The sequence below is a fragment of the Myotis brandtii genome, unplaced genomic scaffold, assembly GCF_000412655.1.
Source record: "Myotis brandtii unplaced genomic scaffold, ASM41265v1 scaffold352, whole genome shotgun sequence".
Classification (NCBI taxonomy): Eukaryota; Metazoa; Chordata; class Mammalia; order Chiroptera; family Vespertilionidae; genus Myotis; species Myotis brandtii.
The window spans coordinates 1,672,633-1,694,849 of NW_005363542.1; the positions used below are offsets into that span (position 1 = coordinate 1,672,633).

The 22,217-nt window shown below is 42.0% G+C and overlaps 1 protein-coding gene across 2 annotated transcripts in view; it reads left to right on the forward strand.

The window, feature by feature from the left end:
* SRGAP1 (SLIT-ROBO Rho GTPase activating protein 1) overlaps nucleotides 1–22,217 on the forward strand; it is a 256,690-nt gene that overhangs the window by 136,187 nt on the left and 98,286 nt on the right. For both annotated transcript variants that reach the window (XM_005871684.2, XM_005871685.2), the window contains exon 4: nucleotides 10,350–10,412. In XM_005871684.2, the coding sequence (XP_005871746.1) occupies nucleotides 10,350–10,412 (63 nt within the window). The remainder of the gene's footprint in view (nucleotides 1–10,349; nucleotides 10,413–22,217) is intronic.

Genomic DNA, 22,217 nt, shown 5'->3' on the forward strand with positions numbered 1-22,217 from the left:
AGTAATCATTATTATTCATTCAACAAACCTTTATTATCATTATGTGCCAGACACATACAGTGATGAGTGCTAAGGTCACACAAGTAATTACAAATCCTTAATTGGTACCCAAAGGAGATTATAATTAAGTTTGTGGTTAAAAGAAAAGAACTGCAGAGGTAAAAACTGCATTTTAAATTGCTAACTGCTCTTACAGAGTTAGGGCCCAAGACCACATGAGCTCAGAGGAGCGAGTAAGGTACTCCTAGGAAAATGGGGAAAGGCTTCACACATTTAGAGGAGCATTTGATTAAAGTCTTAAAACATGGGAGGTTTGCAGAGGAATTAGGGGAAGTGCATTTTTCTAGACAGAGAGAACAGCAAAGAAACGATCTTGGAGTTCTGCGAAGATGGGTGCAGGTGGGGCTCTTGGTGGCCCCGTGTATTGAACTGGTAACAGTATTGAGTGGTAGAGATATGTTGCCTGGACCGAAAGCTCACTCAGTGACACAGCTGGCTGGGTTAGGAGTGTCGCCTGTAGCATGGGAAATAGATGTACATGTGGGATAACCGCTCTCTGGGATCCAGAAAGGATGGACCCAGGTTGGGGAGGTGCAGCAAGAATTATGATGATCAGTTTGAGGATCGAATCAATGAAGGAAGCCAAGGGAGATTTTTAAGCTGGGATATGGCATAACCAGCCTTGTTTTTCTAAAGCATTCTGAAGAGTAAATGGGTTCAGAGGGAAGGGGTTGGGAGGTGGGAAGAGATTAAGCAAAGAATTTATATGCATTTATGCATAGCCTATGGACAAACAATAGTTCAGGGAAGGCCTGGGGAGGGGGCAGGAGCAGGGAGGAGGGGGTCAATGGGGAAAAAGAGGGGGGGGCATCTATAATACTTTCAACAACAAAGATAATTTTTTAAAAAAAGAATAAATTGGAATTGGAAGAAATTGGTCTTGAGGACCTGGTGAGGAAGCTGTTGCATAATAATCTGTTTATTTTTGCTCTATTGTGAATTATGGCCAAAGAGCAGATCCATACTTGCAGGGATACCGCCTTCAAAAATTTTCATCCATGTAAATTAAGGATGAATTGAATGCTGTTGCTCTTTTATAAAAGGTCTTTGGCAGTTTAATACCAGAATATTGCTAGTCAGTCCATCCTAATCAGATTTTCTTAAGGCTTCTGCTCCTTTAGCTGATGGCTCTTTAGCTTAATGGAAAAGGAAGGAGGATGTAATAATTCCAAGATCCCCGGGTTTGCAGTGACTATACAGACAGGTTTGGCTGCCTCCACAAAACAGGGCAACTGTACGTGACCGCAAGTCGCTGGGAGATGTGTGTGCCTCCTGATCCTCCCAAGATATTAGCCCCCACGCCCTGAAGTATAAAGTGCCCTTTTAATATCCCTAGCTACAAGACAATGAACAATTATCTGGGGAGCAAGGAGAATTCTCTCTCATTTGTTTAAACTGTCATATAAGGCATAGTTGAAGTTTCTGGGAATATTTAGGACAGAGAAAGAAAGCCTGAGCTAGGACACAGTAGCTGCCTCAAGTATTTGAAGACCTGTCCTAGAGAAGATGGCTTAGATTAACCAGCTCTGTGAGTCTACAGGAGGTAAGCCCAATTAGGAAGACCCCACGAAGACCTAACATTTACTGTAGTCTGAAGTCCGCCAGGGCCAGCTCAGAATTAGAGTTCTGCTTGGTTGTATCTTTGCAGTGTTCTCTGGAATGGACATCAGGTGACCTTCCTTGGTATAGTACCTCAAACACAATGAAGTATTCCATAAATTGTCTTGAATTATGATGAAGTGACTATCTCAGACATGCTGACTTGAAAGTTGATACGAACAGACTATTGCATCAGTATTTAGAAAAACGAAGGATGACTTCATGTGATGAAACAAAGTATGACTTATGGGAAATATTTTTTCTATTCCTTAGGCTACCTTTACTTAAATCCATTGTTAATTTTATAGACCAATTAACCAGTTCTGAAATGGTATTATTAGTATTAGGCTAAATATAGATCTTTAAAGGAAGTTTTTGATTTAGGTTAAATTCTTGACCAATTGATTAGCTAATTAATTTTCAGATTTGACTCACAAGTTATATATAGAAATCTTACTTTAAGTTGAATAAGCTTAAATCAGACTGTATTGAAATTGTTTTGTTTATCTCTCACTAGAGCAGCGGTTCTCAACCTGTGGGTCGTGACCACTTTGGGGGTCGAATGACCCTTTCACAGGGGTCGCCTAAGACCATCGGAAAACACATATATAATTACATATTGTTTTTGTGATTAATCACTAGGCTTTAATTATGTTCAATTTGTAACAATGAAAATACATCCTGCATATCAGATATTTACATTACAATTCATAACAGTAGCAAAATTACAGTTATGAAGTAGCAACGAAAATAATTTTATGGTTAGGGGTCACCACAACATGAGGAACTGTATTCAAGGGTTGCGCCATTAGGAAGGTTGAGAACCACTGCACTAGACTATAAGGCCACTTGTCTATCTTTGGCACCTAGAAGGTACTCATGAAAACCAGTGGAATGAATGAGGAAGTGCATGAATGAGTGCACGAATGAATGAACTTTTACCAGTATCTGAAAGACTCCTTGCCTTTTGCTGACTAATTCAATGGATGACTTATAAATGAGCAAACCTCCAACTTATCGATTTGTTTTTGTAAATAGTTCCTGGATTTTTGTTACCGCTGTGCTATAAAGACTGAAGTTATGGGTTTCTAGACAATGTGTTCTAGTTTGCTTCACCACAGACTATACTCATGGCCCCAGCTAACCATGCCATAGATGTAACCTTGTGGTCACCCTGGGGAGCAGTGTAGCTAAGGACCTCAGAAGAGACAAAGGCTTTAGTGATAAAATACTAAACTCAGGTTCATCTACTAAAGCAGCGATTCTCCACCTTTTTCATCTCGTGGCACACATAAACTACTTACTAAAATTCTGTAGCACATCAAAAATATATAATTTTTACCCATCTTCCAAAAACAAACAAGAAAGGTATAATAATTTCATTCATTCACACTGGACAGCTGTTGCTGTGTTTCCTGTTGTCATTTTTTTTAATTTCACAATCTAAGGGAAAAAGAGGTCAGTGCCCCTGACTAAATAGTCAGGGATTACATGTTTTAAAAATCCTTGTGGCACACCAGCTGAAAATCGCTGTACTAAAGAAAACATGTTAAGAAATTGTCAATAAAGGTGAGTTATCAAAATTTTGTGAAGTTTAGCATATTGAAAAATGATCTGGAAATATATTTCTGATATTTTTAATTATATTACAGTCTGAACCAGAGTTTCATAACACATTCTGAGTTTAATTGGGTAGGTGGTTTACATCAGCCGCTGCGTAAGCCTAAGTGATTATTCATTTAGTGATACTGAAAAGGTATTTCCTAACTTACCACCATTTTGAGGAGAGACATAACCGTAGCATGAATTGTGTTTCTTAAAGAGTTAAGGAAATGTAAGCTGAAGGTGAAAATAGTGGTGTCACCTGTTTTATTCCCTGTAGGATTTTAAATTTCAGTCTTGGATTTCTTAACCTGTCTGTTCCAGTGCCGTTTGTCCCTGGGAGGTTCTGAGTGACTTTGGTGTGTGTGACTTTGCACCTTTCAAATAGTCTGCTCGCTGGCTACACACGGCAGGCCTTTTCACCGGGACACCACCCGCCACATCTGCCTCGCTGTTCCTTTAGTGAATATTCGAGGAGAGGCCCCAGATATTTCCACTAAGATTAAGTTTTGTCTCATTTCAAAAATGAAGTTCTGGTTCCCTTGTGTGTGTGGTTCTTTATAATTTTCCCACGTTTTCTCCAGCGTGGGGTTTTGCCTGAAAAGATATTATTTTTTTTTTCTTGGGAATGAAGTAGATCAAGAGGCTAATTCCATGTGCTGATATTTAATTTTCTCTTTTAATAAGTACTAAATCTTGTCCCTGGACAGATAGAAGGGAAGTGTGCAGGACACTATCGATATTACCCAGAGGCTTGGTTCAGGCCAGGGAAGCCCAGCCCAACCTTCTCCGTTAGGCGTTCTGGAGGACACAGATGACTCTGTCTTCAGAGTCTACATGAATTAAGGGGAGCTGTCATTATAAAGACACACGAACATGAGCTTTGGACTTAAAAGCACTTCACTGGGGAAGTATGGCCTGACCCCTTTATCCAGAATTTACATCCAAAACAGACCAAGGGTGAGACACTAAAATCATTCGAAACCCGCTCATTAAATATTTAATCTGGTTTTCCTTTTTCTCCCTACTCCCACTCTGACTCAGCAGAAGGTTAGGATTCCTTGGCTGGTCCTCACAATAGATTTACTGTTAAAAAATACTCTGCCAGAGGCCAGACACCCTCTGAATTGGTCATTTAATTCAACCAAATAGATGGCTTGATGGATTACTCAGTGTGCTCACATGTGGTTGTGTTACTATGCTCTGTGTTCTGCCTTCCTTTCTCTCCTTACTGGGAGGTTCCAGGGAGCAAGCCCGCAGGCCTCCAGGAATAGAGATCCTGGCCAAGGCTCTGTACAATGAGCTGTTTGGGCACGTCTGGCTCCTCGGTGAGACTGGGAACCCTGGAAGGCAAAAGCCACGCCTTCCTCAGCTCCGGGTCCCATTCACTCAGCAGACATATGTGGAACACCTGGTGTGCCGGCACCAGAGCAGGCCCTGGGAATAGAAAGGTGATGGGGATGTACTCCTGGCTCTCCAAGAAACGCTGTTGATGACGAAAGAAACGTAGGGAGCATCATCATAAGGCTACATAGCATCAGTTTAACACTCACCGTGTGCCAGGTTTTGTGTTAGATGTTTAATAAGGACCACCCCAGTGAAGCTGTGATGTGGGGCTGTTGGCACCTCCATTTTGCCATTGAGATAACTGAGGTCTCGCAAAATCATTTAACTGATACACAGACTGTAACAAGATCATTTGAAAACAGGCAGTTCGATTTTAACGTTTAAACTCTTAACCACTAAATTATATAGCCTAGGAGCGGTGATAGATGACTAAAGATATTATGAAATCATAGAGAAGGGAAGATATAATGTTTTTTTCTTTGGGGTTCAAGGCCAAGTTACAAGAAAGTTTTCACAGAGTAACATGTAGGATCGTCAAAATCAGGCAAGAGAAGGAGAGTCCAGGCGGAGGGGACGGCTTGGGGAAAGCACAGGGACCTGCGAGGTTCCGAGCAGGCTGAGGATGTGGTCTGAGATTTGTGCAACGTAAAGCACAGTAGTTAGACAGAGGAAATGGTGGGTAACTAGAAAAATTTGAACTCCAGCCCCAGTCGGTGTGCTCAGTGGTTAGAGCCACGACCCATGCATTTCAGGGTCAGGGGTTCAATTCCCGTTCAAGGGCACACATACCTCTGTTGCAAGTTTGATCCCCAGCCCCTGCCTGGATGCTTGCAGGAGTCAACCAATTGATATCGCTCCCTCCCTCCTTCTCCTCCCTTCCTTTCACTCTCTAAGAATCAATGGAAAATATATCCTCAGGTGAGAATTAACCAAATAAATAAATAAATAAATAAATAATGGGAACTTCAGGCTGAAAAAATATAGCAAGTGTTTGATGGGTTTTAATCAGAGGAAGGGCATAATTAGATCTTTATTTGTTTATTAAATTCTAATGACATACAGAATAGAGCCTTGGATGAACCCCCAATAATGACTTCAGTGACACTGTTGTCCTGGAAGCAATATCAACTTACTATATAACTCCTTTTTAAATCTTGTAATATGTATTAAGCATCTTTAAAAAGGTCAATATTTTTAGCCTAGTAATTTCATGTCTGGGAATTTATGTTAAGGAAACAACACAGAATGCGCGATAAGCCTTTAGACCAGCATTGGTGGTCATCATTCAGAGTGTTAGAACATACTAATGAAATGGAATGAGTAAGTAAATAATTGAATGACTGGTGGGAAAGAGTGGGAATATTGGAAACCATAATAGAAGAGTGGTTAATATACATTCACTGGGTAGTTATTGTGAATCCAGTTATAATGATGGTCTTGAAAATTTTTATGGTAACTGAAAAAAAAAAGTAGAAAAGATACTTTATTATTATAGACTGGAGGCCTGGTGCACGAAATTCGTGCACTGGGGGGGGGGGGGGGTGTCCCTCAGCCCAGCCTGCGTCCTCTTTAATCTGGGACCCCTCAGGGCGGCAGTCGGACATCCCTCTCACAATGGGGGACTGCTGGCTCCCAACCGCTCGCCTGCCTGATTGCCCCTAACCGCTTCTGCCTGCCAGCCTGATCACCCCTAACCACTCCCCTGCCAGCCTGATTGATGCCTAACTGCTCCCCTGCCAGCCCAATTGCCCCTAACTGCCCTCCCCTGCCGGCCCAGTTCCCCCCAACTCCCTTCCCCTGCCAGCCTGGTTGCCCCTAACTGCCCTCCCCTGCTGGCCTGATCGCCCACAACTACCCTCCCCTGCCGGCCATCTTGTGGCTATGGGCGCTGCCACCTTTGAGGGTGGGGCAGTCAATTAGCATATTCCCTCCTTATTGGCTGTGGGTGCTGCCATCTTTGCGACTGCGTGAGGGTCAATTAGCATATTCCCTCTTTATTAGATAGGATTGATTCCAACTCATACCTATGTTTACATAACAAACTTGAAGAAATACAGCAAATTATAATGGTGGGGGTTTGTCCTCTATTTTCTCAATATTCTTCAGTGTATTTAATTCATTTGTATAATAGGAAAAGGTAAAACTTTTGGACTATTAATTTTGCACTTTTGTTTGAGGTATCTGATAGATCAAAGTGACAATAAATATTAGACAATTAGAAATAGGCTTGGTATTCAACTCTGGGTTTACACATCGGAGATATTCAATAAGTGTCAACTGAATGGAAGTTCTAACCATTTTTCTTTCTTTTGGGTCAAAATCCTATTAAAATGCGTTAGAAGTTTTACCATCATTTGAACAAGGCTTATATTAATGGGGGGCGAAGGGACTCTTTCCTTTTCAACTCCAAACCTAAAGCCGTTGAAGGGAATCTCCTTTCATGCAAAAGTAAATTTAACCGGCCAATCTCAAGTAACATAGAAATACTTTATTTCAAACATGTATCATTTCATAAAGTTACTTTTTCATGTTGTACAAAGAGAACATTGATGCTTGCCTTCATGCCAGTATCATTTTTCTTCCGTAGCCGTTCTTACTCAAGGGTCCAGGGTCTGCTCTCACTGTTTTCAAATTCAATGAAATAGAAGCCAGAGGCATATTTAACCTACTGAATGTTGACGAATTTCGAACTCTTGAACCATCTGATTATCCAGGTATTTTCTAATGAGAGGGCTTCAGTCCATTAGTCTAGTGTGCCAGCACACTAACTGTGTGCCTCGGCAGGTGTGCTTCGGTTTAAGATCGCTTCTTTGGGGGTGCAGAGTGGTATTTAGAAGAAAGGGTTGTTTTTCACTCTGACTGTAATAAATTGGAAACATGCTTACAGTCGGGGTGGGGGCAGCGTGTGATGGTCCTTTTGTTGTCTCTGTGCCGTGAGGTCAGGGACCATGACCCAGCACTCAGCTCCTCAAGGGCCTCTTTCACTAGTCGTATCTATCGTATCACGCTGGCTCGAGGGATCTGAAACATGAACGTGACAATAAACAGCAACTTGAAATAGGCTTGCTGTTCAGCTCTGGGTTTATTCATTTCCTGGTGGATGTTGGATTAGTTCATCCAATATCACTAGTAGTGGGACCCCTCTGAAGTGGAACTTCGGTAATTTCGTGTATGATGTGATATGGCCAGGAAGTAGGGACGTAAGAAATGCCCACGGCCTGCAGCACGATGTTCGGCGCCCTTCCAAATCAGGAGTCACTCGGAGGGGGATCTCAAGGCCAGAGCGAGGGCCTTCAAAATCACATCAACCTGCATTTGCCAAGCACTTCCTACGGGGAAGGCGATGGAATTAGGGTCCATAGAAACAAAAAAGAAAAGAAAAGAAAAGAAAAGAAGGGGAAGGGGAAGGGGAAGGGGAAGGAAGATGTGTCCTTTTCACGCAAGGGAGTTGCCATTATAAACAGTGTCTGGTGAGGAGGAATAAATCATGATAACATTATGGGACATTTACTGTGTGCTGTGTGTCATCCGGTTAATGCTGTCATCCACCCCCCCCAGACAGGTACAAGGACCGTGTTTATTTTCTAGATCTGGAAACTGAGGCCCAAGGGAACCCAGAGTCTTTGTGACTTCAGACCCAGGCATTCTGACTCCAGAGTCCTTTTAAGCATTACGCTACTAGTATATTGCCTCCCACACAAATTTTATATTTCCGGACCTCTGGGGGAAGGGGGAAGAAAAATGTAAGAGTATGCTGGGCAGAGCACAGCTTGTCTGTGATGGATTCCTTCTACCTGATCACTTGCATTCTTGTAAAATTTGAAATACACAGAGAATCTTCTTGTTTGTTCTCAACTATTTGGCCTAGGCTGGCGTGGAGTGCTCTTGTCATGCAAACCTGTCTTTAATCTGATCCTAAATATTCTTGACTTGGGGCTAAGTGGATCTAAGGGATGATTTTTGTTTGGGTTCTAAAGACTGAGCCCAGAAATATTTTCTTTCTGGACTTGCTACCTGAAATATGGTCAGCTGAGCAGTTACTGGCTGGCCTTTGATCCCGTTAGAGAGTTCTGAATTGGTGGCCCGGATCCTTGAATGAAATCTGATAGTAAAATAACACCAAGCTCAAGTCACAGAAGAGTGTAGTGTAATATATATGGTCAGAAAAAACAAGATTTGGGAAAAATAAAATGAGTTTCAATTGGCTTCTTTGCTCACTGGGGACTTTCTTTTCACTCTTGAGTGATTCTTCACCCGCCTCTTCACATAGCAGAGGCACAGCCAGCACAAAACCTCTGGCTCCAACCGAGAGATTAGGAGCTATGGGAGCTTGAGAAACAGCAGCGCTCCTCATCACGAACAAAATTGAGTTTCTCAGAGTCAGGTACTGCTCTGATGTCATCTTCCCACACCGTGTTATCTTCCAAGAATTTTCGCTTCATCACATTTGGCCTCTTTTGAGGGAGGCCGGACCCCGTGGCCTTGGGCTCACAGCTGGACTGTTTCATCGCAGTCCTCGTGTTTCCTTAAGAGGGGTCTGTGGGCCTTTTCTCTCTGCCCTCTCCCCAGGGGCCAGCTTTCAGCAATTACAGGAACTACGTCAGCTGTTACAGAAACACAGTAGTTCAGCTCGTTTACGGATTCACTTAGCCAGTGTTTATTGGCAGCTTCCTACGTGCCCGAGCCTGCCCTGGACTGGGGTGAGAGTGAATGCCTCCTTAAATTCCATGCCTACGTGTCTCACTTGCCTCATCCTACTCCTGGCCTTGTGCCCGAGCACGGTGTAGGACACCAGGCTCACAGAGCTGATAAAGGTATGACCTTTACCCCCCATACCGACAGTCCAGTGGCAGACACACAAATGAACCAGTGGATGTTGTTGTTACTGTCTCAAACTGTAAATTAAGCCATTCTACACATTTTTTTTTTCCACTTTGAGTAGCTGACTTACATAATGAACCCAAAACAGAAAAAACAAACAAACAAAAAAAACCCACACACACAATTTGGATATATGATTTCCTTTAAAATTGCTTACAGATTTGGCTGAAAAAAAACATTCAGATATTACCAAACTCTCAGGATTAACCTAGGGAAGACTGTTTTAAATGCTGTTATTCACCAACTGAGTAGAAGAGTAACACTCTTCTTTTTTTGTTTTAATGAGAATAATTATAATAAACACAGAGGTGAAAGTAAGTCAACTGTAAGTGGTCATACCATCTCATTGCTTTGAAAGTGCTTTCTTAAAATTATAGTCAGTCAAATAGTTATTTTGAGAAGGGAGAATGAATTTCCCTTTTGGTTTCTAACTTAGCTTTTTTGGAATCGCACCGCAAAACTCCTTTGTGACAATATCGAGATGGGAGACAGGATGTAGGCATGCATTTTTATTGTCCAGTTTTGTAACTCAACTTCTGAGCAAGCGTGATGTTTCTTCACCCTACTTACCTTTCCTCTCTCTTCTTAATAAAGTCTGATTTGGATGTCGGGAGAGCCATTCAGACTGTTCAATCACGTGTTCCCTTCTGTCCAGCCTGTGTTGACCTTTGGTGCATATATCTAGTATTTGGAAAGGTCCTTCTGGTCAAAGATGTTTCTTTTATTAGGTGTGCTGGCCTTCTGTTGTGTTACATACTACATTCTCCTATTTCTAGACAGTGGACTTTTTAAGATGTAAATAACTTAGGAACAAGTTTCTATTACATTTTAAAATATTCTTAATTTCTTCTTAATTACAGAGCAAAGAGATTGCATTTCAACTTCATGAGGATTTAATGAAGGTTCTTAATGAGCTGTATACGGTAAGCACATAATCTTTCTTCTTTTGCAAGACTCTTTGGTTTAGAATTATGGTTTGCAGAAATACTGCTTTTATTAGAACTCATTCCAAGCTAGGGTGTTGACGGATGCTTGTCCGGTTGAAATAATGAACCAAGTGGATAGATGCACACTGCTGTATTCTTTTGCCATTGCCTCCCAATTTGGGGAGACTGCATTCAGGTAAGTATGTATATGCAGTTATCACACTTTAAGAAACTAGATTATAGGTGTTCTAATATGACATGTTTTTAATTGGTTGGATCATATGTGATCTGTACATTTTTTTCAATTCCAGATATTTGGTTTTAAATTGTTACCATTCTTAAATTAGCCATTCTGGTATTTGAGAAATTTAGAGTTGCTTTATTCTGGTACTTAAAAAATTTTTTTTTTCCATTTCAGTGAAATTGTTTAGGACTTACTATATTAAAATTAGTTTTGGGGGAGGTATCTTTTTTTTTTTTAATTGATCTCAGAGAAAGGAAGAGGGAGAGAGAGAGAGAGAGGAACATTGATGTGAGAGAAACATCGATTGGTTGCTTCCAGCATGTGCCCTTACTGGGGATCGAACTGGAAACCTGGGTATGTGCCCTGACTGGGAATTGAACCTGCCACCTTTTGGTATATGGAACTCTGCTCCAACGAACTGAGCCACTCCAGCCAGGGCAGGAAGTTTCTATTTTTGTCAATAATTTGCTTTTCTGAATTTACATTTTATTCAGGTCACTGTATATAAATTACATAACTCAAAATTATTTTAAGAAAACCAAAATCAATGAGGTTACAAGTTGGAATTAGTCATATGTCTATGTAAATTTGTTTTACATTTAATGATCATACTATTAAATGCAAATTCCCTTTGGAGGAATTTGATGAGTTTTTATTTTATAACACATAATAACTTAATGAGAAATGAAAAATAATCATCTGTTCTAACTATAGATATTTGTATTTGCACTGCACAAGATTATTTGAATTTTTCTTAACAGGCAAATTAAACCTGAAACTTAGTATTAAAATGTTTCTTGATTTACAATTTCTTTTGTTCCCAAAAATCCATGTGTATAATATGCAGTTTGGGGAATTAAATTGTTTGTAATACTCCATTGATACTTGCTAATTAAAAGAACCCATAGTTTTAAACTTTTATGAAATTAGTGCTATTCTTATAAAACTCACTTTCCAATTTTTTGTGTGATACATTTATATTTTTTGTAGCATGTTTTCTATACCTGTGGTTATGAATTTAATGGACAGTTTTATGTCCAGTTTTATGTCCAACAGTTAGTTCCTCCTTCAGAAACTTTCAACTTTACATACAAAAGACTCTTGTTATAAGGTCATATCCATATTAAAAAATACCTAATGAAGTAGAGTTGATTGTAAAGACCATTTATTAGCCTGTGGTTTATTAATTTCTGACAACCCCAGGCATCAACCATTTCCAGAAACTCTGGATCTAGAATTTAACAGTTAAATGAGCATTGTGCCCCTGAGACCTCCAGAAAAGAAACCGTATCTCATCTTCCATTGAACCATTTTACGATGAGGGCTTCGTGGCACTTCTTCGGGACTCCCTTTGTTTGGGCATTGTTTAAAAAAAAAATCTGGTGGTTGTCATGGCAGTCAGAGACAAGAGCCTGTTGATTATGGTCTGAAATTAGTAGTACTAGTCAAAACAGTGGTGGCAAAGATAAACTTGATCGTTGAATATGAGAAGTCAGTAAACTGTTATGAAAACTTTATCTCAGTGAGAGATGTGTATAGTGAAATTTTTCCTGGATTCAGCCTATCAAGTGGACTCAGACATTTAGCAAACTGCGTGGTTGAATCAAGTCAGATGACACCTCCTCAGAACTCTCATCAGGATTAGTCTGAAAGCCTGAGGGAGCCAGGTCTTAGAAATGGTCGCCAGAGTTCAAATGACCCTGTCAGAGTCACTGACCTCTCAGAATCAGCTGAGGAATTAAAGGGTAGAAGAGACAAGCAATGAGTTGTTATTGTTGTTTTCTTTTTTTAATCCTCACCCGAGGATATTTTTTCCCATTGATTTTTAGAGAGTGTGGAATTGAGGGAAGGGAAGGAGGGGGGAGAGAGAAACATTGATGCCAGAGAGACACATCGACTGGTTGCCTCCTGCACACGCCCAGACTGGGCTGTGGATCGAAACCTGTAACCCAAGTAGATGCCCTTGATCGGGAATCGAACCCATGACCAAGATCCTTTGGTCCAAGGGCTGACACTCTTAACCATTAGCCACACTGGCCAGGGCAGCAATGACTTTTTAATTAGGTACACTGTAGAGCACTTTGAGTTCTTAAAAAAAATTTTTTTACTTTATCCAGAGTGCATGCTCAGCTGGGGTCAGAGTTCATGTTTTGCAGGCAAAAGACCTTCATATTACACACAAACACACACACACACATACGTCTTTTACTCAAAAAGCTGATGCTTGGTTTCTCTGACACTTTATGTTCGGATATACAAATTCTGTCTTGTTCAAATGAAATCTATCCATTATATGTACTCAGTTTACATTCAGAAAGTGAGAAAAGGTGAGGAGTATTTGATCAGTGGGCCAGGAGTTGGGAAAACGTAGTTTAGGTTCCTTATTCACCCTGTGGGATCTGGCCTAAACTGGCAATTAGACATCCCCCAAAGGGGTCCCAGAACGGAGAGGGTGCAGGCCGGGCTGAGGGATACCCCCCCATACAAATTTTGTGCACCGGGCCTCTAGTCTATATATATAAAAGCCTAATATACACATTATCCCCAGGAAAGTTCAACCGGGAGACCAATCGCTCTCGGCTGCGCTGACCACCAGGAGGCGGCACGGAATGAAGGAAGGCCCCAGCCAGCAGCCGGGGAAGGGAGGCCCCAGCTGGCAGCTGGAAGGCTCCAAGTGGCCCTGATTGCCAGCCAGGCCTAGAATCCTACCCGTGCATGAATTTCGTGCACTCGGCCTCTAGTCTATAATAATAAAAGCATAATATGCAAATCGACCGAACAGCCGAACAGGGAACAACTGTCAGGACAACCTCCCGGACGAAGCCCAGGCTGCGAGGGCCGACGCAGCGGGGGCCGCGAGGGCCTACCCTTGCACGAATTTCGTGCATCAGGCCTCTAGTGATGTAATAATGATTTCTGAATGACAGGTATAAAATAAGTAGCCTCAGGGAATTGAGGATGCTGTTTAATTGCCTTTTCAAACAGATATTCACTCCTTCCCTTCTCTTCGTCCGTGAACATTCTGAGTATATGACCTTCCTTCTACCAGGGGAGAGCTTGGTACTACAGTAGAGTCGACCCTAGTGGTGGGCAGCAGCCTCTTGTGTGGACTTCTTTACCCCAAAATATTTCTCCCAGAGGTCTGCTTATTATGCCGAACATTATGCCAGAAAGCTCTGTCTTAAATAAATTGTAAACGGCCAGGAAGAACAGGAAGAGATCCTTTAGGATCATTATACTAGTACCTTGGTGTGGACCAGATTTTTCAGATCCTCTGAGCACAGGTTGTGCACATCAGGCATAAAGGTGTGGCCTTCTGAGCAGGGAAGATGGGGTGGCGGCTGCAGAGCGCCATCTGGAAGAGGAGGGAAGGTTTCCAGTATTTTGCCTCAGTCTTGCCTTTATTTGCAGAAACAGGGCCTCCGAATGGTTTCAAGCCTCCGTTTCAATTCATAGACCATAAGGGTCAGCCACAGCAGTTAGAATTCGTTTGGCTTTGAGTGACAGGAACTCAAAATAACAGCATAAACAAAATAGAGGTTTATAGTGTCTCTCACATAAAAGAAGTTCAGAGACTGGCACCCCCGGGCTGGTCAGGAGGTTACATAAAGCCGTCCGAGATCAGGCTCCTCCGAATCCACTGCTCAGAGAAACCTAATCGTAACCTCTGTCCTCATAACTCAGGTTCGTTCTTAGAGCTCCAGCCGGTACATGTGCATGCCTGCAATGGAGAAAGGGAAGAAGGGTGGGGCCCCATCTCTTAAGGAGACTTACTGAAAGTCTCATGTAACACTTTCACCTACATCTCATTGGCCGGAACTTAGAACATGGTTCCACCAGGCTTTTAGCTAGCTGTCCAGATCATTCCTCATCAGTTACAAATTGGGGATTCTGTTAATTTGAGAGAGAAGGGGAGGTATTTGTAAGTGACGAGCCATGCCTGTCAGTGTAGCTAACATTTATGCATGCTTAGTAGGTATGTGCTACTTATTGTGCTAAGCACGTTGGTGTTTGCCTTATCTCATGCAGTCCTCACAGTATCTCTGTGAGGTAGTTACTGTCATTATTCCCATTGTACAGAAAAGGAAACTAAGGCTCAGAGAGGCTTGCCCCAGGTTGCACAGTAAGTAGAAGAGTGGGAGCTCCAGTCCAGGTCCAGAGCCCACGCATTAGTTGCTTTAACAAAAGCATAGGTGAAAAATTGAATATGTGCTTCGCTGGCAACCTGACTGCTTAGAAGTGTTGCTTTAAATGATCTCACAGATGGAACTCATTGGGCTAAAAAGTGAACCAAGATCCTCAGACTCTCTTTCTGGGTCTGATTCACTAGTCTTGGGTTTAACTTTTGAAAGAGAATCAAAGTAGGGTTAAGAAAACAGGGAGAGCACTGTGCTGTAAGAAACAAAAATGACTGGACTGGCAGTCAGCAAACTCGTATCTGACTTTCAGATCACTTAGCCAACCTGGGGAGCTGTATCACTCTGTGTTCTCCATAACCAAGGGGATGGAAATATATTTATATATTATATAAGTACTTATATTTACATACATATATGGAGAGAGAGAGAGAGAGAGAGAGAGAGAGAGAGAGAGAGATGCAGTCAACAGCTGGAGGGCCAGATTCTAGTTCCACTTCGAGTCCAAAGGCCTAAGAAAGAACCAGGAGAGCCGATGGTGTAAGTTCGAGCATAAGTGCAAGTCCAAAGCAGGAGATGCCCAGGTCTCCCCCTCCCTCAGAGTGAGGCAGCGAGAGCACATTTTCTCCTTCTCAGCCCTTTTGTTCTCTTCAGCCCCTCAACAGTTTGGATGAGGCTCACCCACGTTGTTACAAAGACTATTTATTCAACAAACGTTTTTTTTGCAATGCCTGCTACTATGCCAGGCACTTTGAGATGTTCTGGGGATATGGCTGTGAATAAAAACAGACCATATACTTCCTCTCAAGGCATTCATATTCTAGAGAGGAGAAACAGACAGTGAACAAATAAATGTATAGTGTGACAGGTGTGAGTGCTAAGAGGAAAAAGAAAGCTGAGTTACTATAGATGATAAAGCAGTCAGAGCCGTGCCAGGCACCTGGAAGCTTAATGAATGTTAGAGTCAGTGTCATCTCTGTCATCAGGGGAGTGGAATGATAGCAGCTGCTCCTCTGCCTCTCAGATCAGGGATGACACTGGCAGTGATCACAGATGTGTGTGTGGCTTTTCCTTACAGTGGGTGTATATGACTTTTGTACAGAAAGAAAAAGGAAAGTAACTTCCCCTAAGCAAACCCAATCAATAGTAAATGTGAACAGTGCTGTGATTGGTTAGTGGGGACGTAAATACAGAAAAATGGTGACACAAAAGGTTAGAGGAAAGAGGCAAAACAAAATTTGCTTTCCTCAATCTTAAAGGGCTCATCATAAAACAGTGGTGTAGAGTGCTAAGCCTGTCCCCTAATACCAAAATCTCAAAAGGTTATGGTGGACTTTTGTAGTTATTTGACCTATATTAATGTTTCTTTCCTTTGGGCTTTGCAGCATTAATTTCGGCATTTTTTAAAAAAAAACACAGCAAACTCTAATAGAGATGAACATAGACGTCATGATAAATCCACATGAAATTGATTGCTAATTATGTGTAATTGATTATCACACTTGCTATATATCAGTGACACACATGGCTAAGCCATAGTCAAGAGCTAATCCATTCTCAAGTTCCATTAAACTAAGAGGAGAAAGCTGAGAGAATGAAGATTTATCCAAACCTTACAGGGAGTCAAGACAGTATCCCCATTCCTTTCTCCCAGCAGCCCTATGAGGCAGGTATTCCTAATCCAGTTTTTTTTTTAATTAAATCTTTATTGTTCAGGTTACATTTGTTCCTCTTTTTTTCCCCCCCATAACTCCCCTCCTCCCAGTTCCCACCCCACCCTCCGCCCTCACTCCCCACCCACTGTCCTCATCCATAGGTGCACGATTTTTGTCCAGTTTCTTCCCGCATCTCCCATTCCCCTTTCCCCGCCAAGAATAGTCAGTCCATTCCCTTTCTATGTCCCTGATTCATTATAATCACCAGTTCATTCTGTACATCAGATTATTTATTCACTTGATTCTTAGATTCACTTGTTGATAGATGCATGTTTGTTGTTCACAATTTGTATCTTTACCTTTTTCTTCTTCCTCTTCTTAAAGGATACCTTTCAGCATTTCGTATAATACTGGTTTAGTGGTGATGAACTCCTTTAGCTTTTCCTTATCTGTGAAGCTCTTTATCTGACCTTCAATTCTGAATGATAGCTTTGCTGGATAAAGTAATCTTGGTTGTAGGTTCTTGGTATTCATCACTTTGAATATTTCTTGCCATTCCCTTCTGGCCTGCAAAGTTTCTGTTGAGAAATCAGCTGACAGTCGTATGGGTATTCCCTTGTAGGTAATTGAGTCTCTTTCTCTTGCTGCTTTTAAGATTCTCTCTTTGTCTTTTGCTCTTGGCATTTTAATTATGATGTGTCTTGGTGTGGTCCTCTTTGGATTCCTTTTGTTTGGGGTTCTCTGCGCTTCTTGGACCTGTAAGTCCATTTCTTTCACCAGGTGGGGGAAGTTTTCTGCCATTATTTCTTCAAATAGGTTTTCAATATCTTGCTGTCTCTCATCTTCTGGCACCCCAATTATTCTGATGTTTGTACGCTTGAAGCTGTCCCAGAGGCTCCTTACACTATCTTCGTATTTTCGGATTCTTTTTTCATTTTGCTTTTCCGGTTGGGTGTTTTTTGCTTCTTCGCATTTCAAATCTTTGGCTTGATTCTTGCGCTCCTCTGGTCTGCTATTGGGTGTCTGTATAATATTCTTTATTTCAGTCCGTGTATGCTTAATTTCTAGTTGGTTCTTTATCATAGCATCGAGGGTCTCATTAGTTTTCGTGACTCTCTCCTCAAGTTTATTGACAGCTTCTAGCACATTTTTGCAAGCCCTCAAAATTGCGATTTTTAGCTCTATATCCTCCATTTCTGTCATGTTTTTTTGTCTCCGCATTTTTTATGCTTTCTTGGTGCACCCCCTAGTGGTCTTTGTGCGCAGTCTTGTTCTAGTTGAGCCTTGATTGTTGTAGTTAATACTAGAGGGATTTGACCACCAGGCCGACTGGCTGTGTGAATCAGCTGTGTCTGCCGCGGAAAACTTCTGTCCTCTGGGGAGGTGCTAATCTAGCCTTTGCCTGAGGCTATCCGGCAAATGGCTCTGCGCAGGGCTTGGGCGGGGCGGGCTCAACAGGGCGGGCGGAGGGAGCCGTTATGGTGCCCTCAGTCCTGTTCCCAGAGGCTCTGCTTCTCAGAACCCCCGGAACCGCTGCAAACCTCGGAGGGAAAGCTGCCTTCCAACTGATGCCAGACACTCCCGCTTCTCCCGTTTGGGTCCGAGTCCCCAGCGATTCGCCCGTATCTGGAGCTCAGAGTCTGAGACTCCCCCCTGACCGAAAACGACAACCGCGCTCTCAGCCACCAGCCCGCTTTGCGCGCGCACCTCCGCACCTGAGTTTTTTCCACACTGCGCCTCCTCTGAGCCTCGGTGTGCTGTTATTTTTCCTTCTAGTTGAAGAGTCTCTCCTCAGCCAGCCTTCCTGTGGTTCTGGGTGATGTCCGTTCCGTCTTTTAGTTGTATTTTTGAAGTGGTTGTTTGCGGCAGCAGTCTCCGGTGTTTACCTATGCCGCCATCTTCTCCTAATCCAGTTTTAACAAGTGGGACCAGGGACTCAGAATAATTAGCTCAGGGTCACACAGACAGTAAATAAATGCTCCAAAATCTAAACCCAGTTCCTGCCCGGAGGCCCATCACCTCCCCACTGGGCAGCTGCCTTCGGGAAGGATGTGCAAGGCCAGTGGTGGGAGGAAGGGTAGAACCTGATCTAACAGATAAGACTCAAACTGCATGTTCTGATTGACACTTGTCAAAACTTGATTGACCTTTCCAGACTATTGATATGGGTTACAAAAAGGGCAAACCCAAATGGCTTTGCACATTCGGTTTTTATATTAGCGTATGTTCATTTGGGCTGCCTCTTTAAAACAACATCTCTCATTTACCTCTGGTGTTATATGTGTCAACACCACCTGCTTAGCTGTGTGTTCATGCACCGTGATTACTGCTAAGCTTCCATTACCGATACTCCATTCACCCTTGTTTTTTCCTTCTGAGCTCTACCTTCGATTTGTCTCACCAAGTTTGATGCCTAGAGAATGGAAGCTGTCCTAGTACAAAGCCAGAGGCTGCCGAGCGTCTTGTACAGGAGTTACAGTGTGGCCTTGACTTACAAGTTTAATTCGTTCCGAGACCGAGCTCGTTAACTCAAATTACTCTATCAACTCAATGCAAAAAATCGGCCGAGAGACAGCTGACATCTCAAAAAACTCGTTAGTCAGGACACTCATAAGTCAAGGCCCCACTGTATTTGGAAAACAGGGTTGCCAAGTGCCCTCATCGCCTCTGGCCTTTGTGTACCTTTGAAACACATTTCTCTTTAAAAATGGTAAAATAAAAAGCTAATTATTTTTTAGAGGAGATGGGAGGGAAGGCACTGTTTATTATTTCAAGCCCTTCCCTGCAAACTCCGCCTCGGAGGACTGCTGAAGAAAGCTTTTTTGGCTGGCTTTGTGAGCCTCCCAAGACCCGGAGTTAATGCATTCTTCGCTAAGGCAGAAACATGCCCAAGGCAAGGTGGAGAAGTCATTCCGGGAGAGCCCAAGGTACTTGCCACCCACCCCCTATCAGAAGATTTGTCTCTGAGCCTCAAAGAGGTTTTTTATTTTTATATTTTGGTTAAGTCGTTATTTTAGCTCAAGGGCATTTTAAGTATTTGAAGTATATATTTCTGTAGTGAAAATGAAAATTCATTCCTTTGAGATGGACTACAAAGAAGTCTGGGTCTTAGAACAAAACACTGAACAAAGAGAAAGAAGGCATAAAGGATATGTAAAAAGCGCCCAAATTAAAAACCTCTTTGGAATACCTCGTTCTCTGCGATGCCACCTGGAAAGCTTTGTTAAAAAGCACTCTATTTAGAGATCTCGGGCTGATGAAGTGTTTCCATATAGCCTTTCCCTGGCTTTCTTACTAGACACTTAGATGGAAAGAAAGAGAGGTGTTGGATCATAGCACTCGGCCAACTTCTGGGTTCTGATCCTGGTGTTGACAATAGGTTAGCTAATTTATCCTGGCTTCATTTTCCTGCCAAAATGATTGGGATTAATAAAATTCCCATTGCAAGGATCTGTGAGGACAACTGTTTGATTAAAAGCTGTATGTGTGGATGTCTCGTAGGACACCCTGCTCACTAATGAGGCCAAGTGCCCCCCAGCTCCTGCTTGGAATTTTCATTTTCTCTCAGAGATTTGAGAATTAGCTCTGATTGGTGCTTATGAACTACAAATAAGACTGTCTTTGAAAAGAAGTGAACAGTATGTACTAGTACTGAAAAAAATTTATTTGGTTTAGATATGAAAAAGAAAGTGTTAGAAAGTATAGTTTAGTAAAAACAAAAAAAATCTATAGAATGTTTCATATCAAGAGTCCTTCTCAAAGGATATATTATCCAAACTATTAGATTCTGAACTTTTAAATTATTAGAATGCTTTAATAACAGACATCTTAATCAGGATTTTTTCAATTGGATAATTAAAGAACTTAGCTTTGTTTAGTATATATATGGTAATATTTAGGTACTAAAATAGTCAGGTACTATTCTAATATTCAGGTACTTTGCACATAATTCTTTAAGTTCTTCTAACAGCCCATATGGGGTAGTTGAGGCACAGAGAGGTTGAGTACCTTGCCTAAGGTCACACAGCTAGGAAGTCTCAGACCAGGCAGAACTCTTTATGGGTGATTATAACATAAGGCAGACCATTTTGTACCAACAGAGAGTCCAGGAAGAGGGCTTTGGAGATCCAAAGAGACAAATTAATTCCACATTGAGGATTGAGAAAAATTCAGAGGAAAGGGTCTGAAAATGGACAGGATTTCAGTAATAGGAGAGGGGGGTAGGTAGGCTTTGGAGGCTAAAGGAGCAAAGTGAGCCAAGTCATACAATTAGGAAGAACACAAGGCATATTCATAGAATTTCCCTCTGCAGCCATATCTAGAGAGAAAGGAAAAATCAGGAGTTGAAAGATTTCAGGAGAATACCAAAATGAGATGATTAAGAACACAGGCATCAAAAGATGGTTGTACATCTACTCCAAAGCAGTTTGAAAACTCAGAAAGTTTTCTTGCACAGCTTAACGGCTCCTCCTCCTCCTCCCCCTCCTCCTCCTCCTTCTCCTCCTCCATAAATGCAGTGAGAAGTATTGGATTTGAGGCTTAGGGTATATGTGTCAAATTCCAAATAATTTTTCATTCAAAGAAAAGGATTCCACATCACACTTTGCCTTTTAGTTGATGCTGCAATTCTAAGGGTTGTGGGGCTTTTAAGATTTCAAACATCTTGTATCCTCTCCTTAAATATTTCAAATACTGAACCATATAACTCATTTATCTAATACATACATGTAATATTGAAGACATGTGACGCATTTCCTTGAAAAGAAGTAAATATTTAAAACTGCAGGTGACTGAAATTCTAGTAAATTCATTGGCCTTTCATTATACATGTGCTTTCCCCTCCACATTGCCAACTCCTTGATACTCTGCCACTTCTGCAGCCGCCGTGTTCCGTGTGGCCTGGTTAATATGTATTCATGTGCCAACTCTTGGGTATTTTTTTCAGTAGATTAAACTTGTGTTTCAGTGCCTCTGAAGACTTTTCTGAAAAGCCTTTTGGAAATAAGGACTTTCTGCATGACCTTCTCTCTCACTAACTTTCTCTGTTGACTTGTTGGGCAAGGATTAAGTCTCTTTGCAGCTCCGTTTCTTTGATCCATAAAACAAAAGCCATCATCCCTCGGCTCTCAGCTTTCAGGTGTATGAGAATAAACAAGTGAGCACGACAGGGCTAAGGCTTACTGTGGCTTAAAGACATGATAGCAGGGAAGGGTGTTTTATTCATTGTACTGGCATTCGTTGTGTGCCAGTTAGCACTGCAGGTGCCTGACATGTGTCCTGGTAAGTACTGTTCGGATTTCTAATTAGAGGTGAGACAACAATGGAACACGCTAAAAGGCAAAACAAGGATTTGAACACAGGCAGTAAGATTCCTGAGCTTTTTAGAAATGGAACAGGTTATGATTTTAAGAAAATCCCCCCCTTCTTCAGAGGGTGGCTGTGCAGCAGGTATGTGGAGAGGGGCTGTGATTTGTGAGGTGCCAGCATTTATGGAATTCAGTTATTCGGCATTTGTCCCAAATCTCCGAATCTGTTCCCTGTCCAGTGACTGGAAAACACTACAGGCATTGCTGCCTCCACTCTAAAATTGTATGGGGTCATCTCTGTTGCATCCAAGTAATGCACCGAATGGCTGGGAGGTGCCTTTCAATAGATATATAGGTCCTACCAGTGTGACTGGTGAGCTATTCCCGCATATGGTGTGGGGTGCCGGGCCAGATAGAGATCTCCACAGCTCTGTGCAAGCACAGAGCCACCCTGGGGCCGG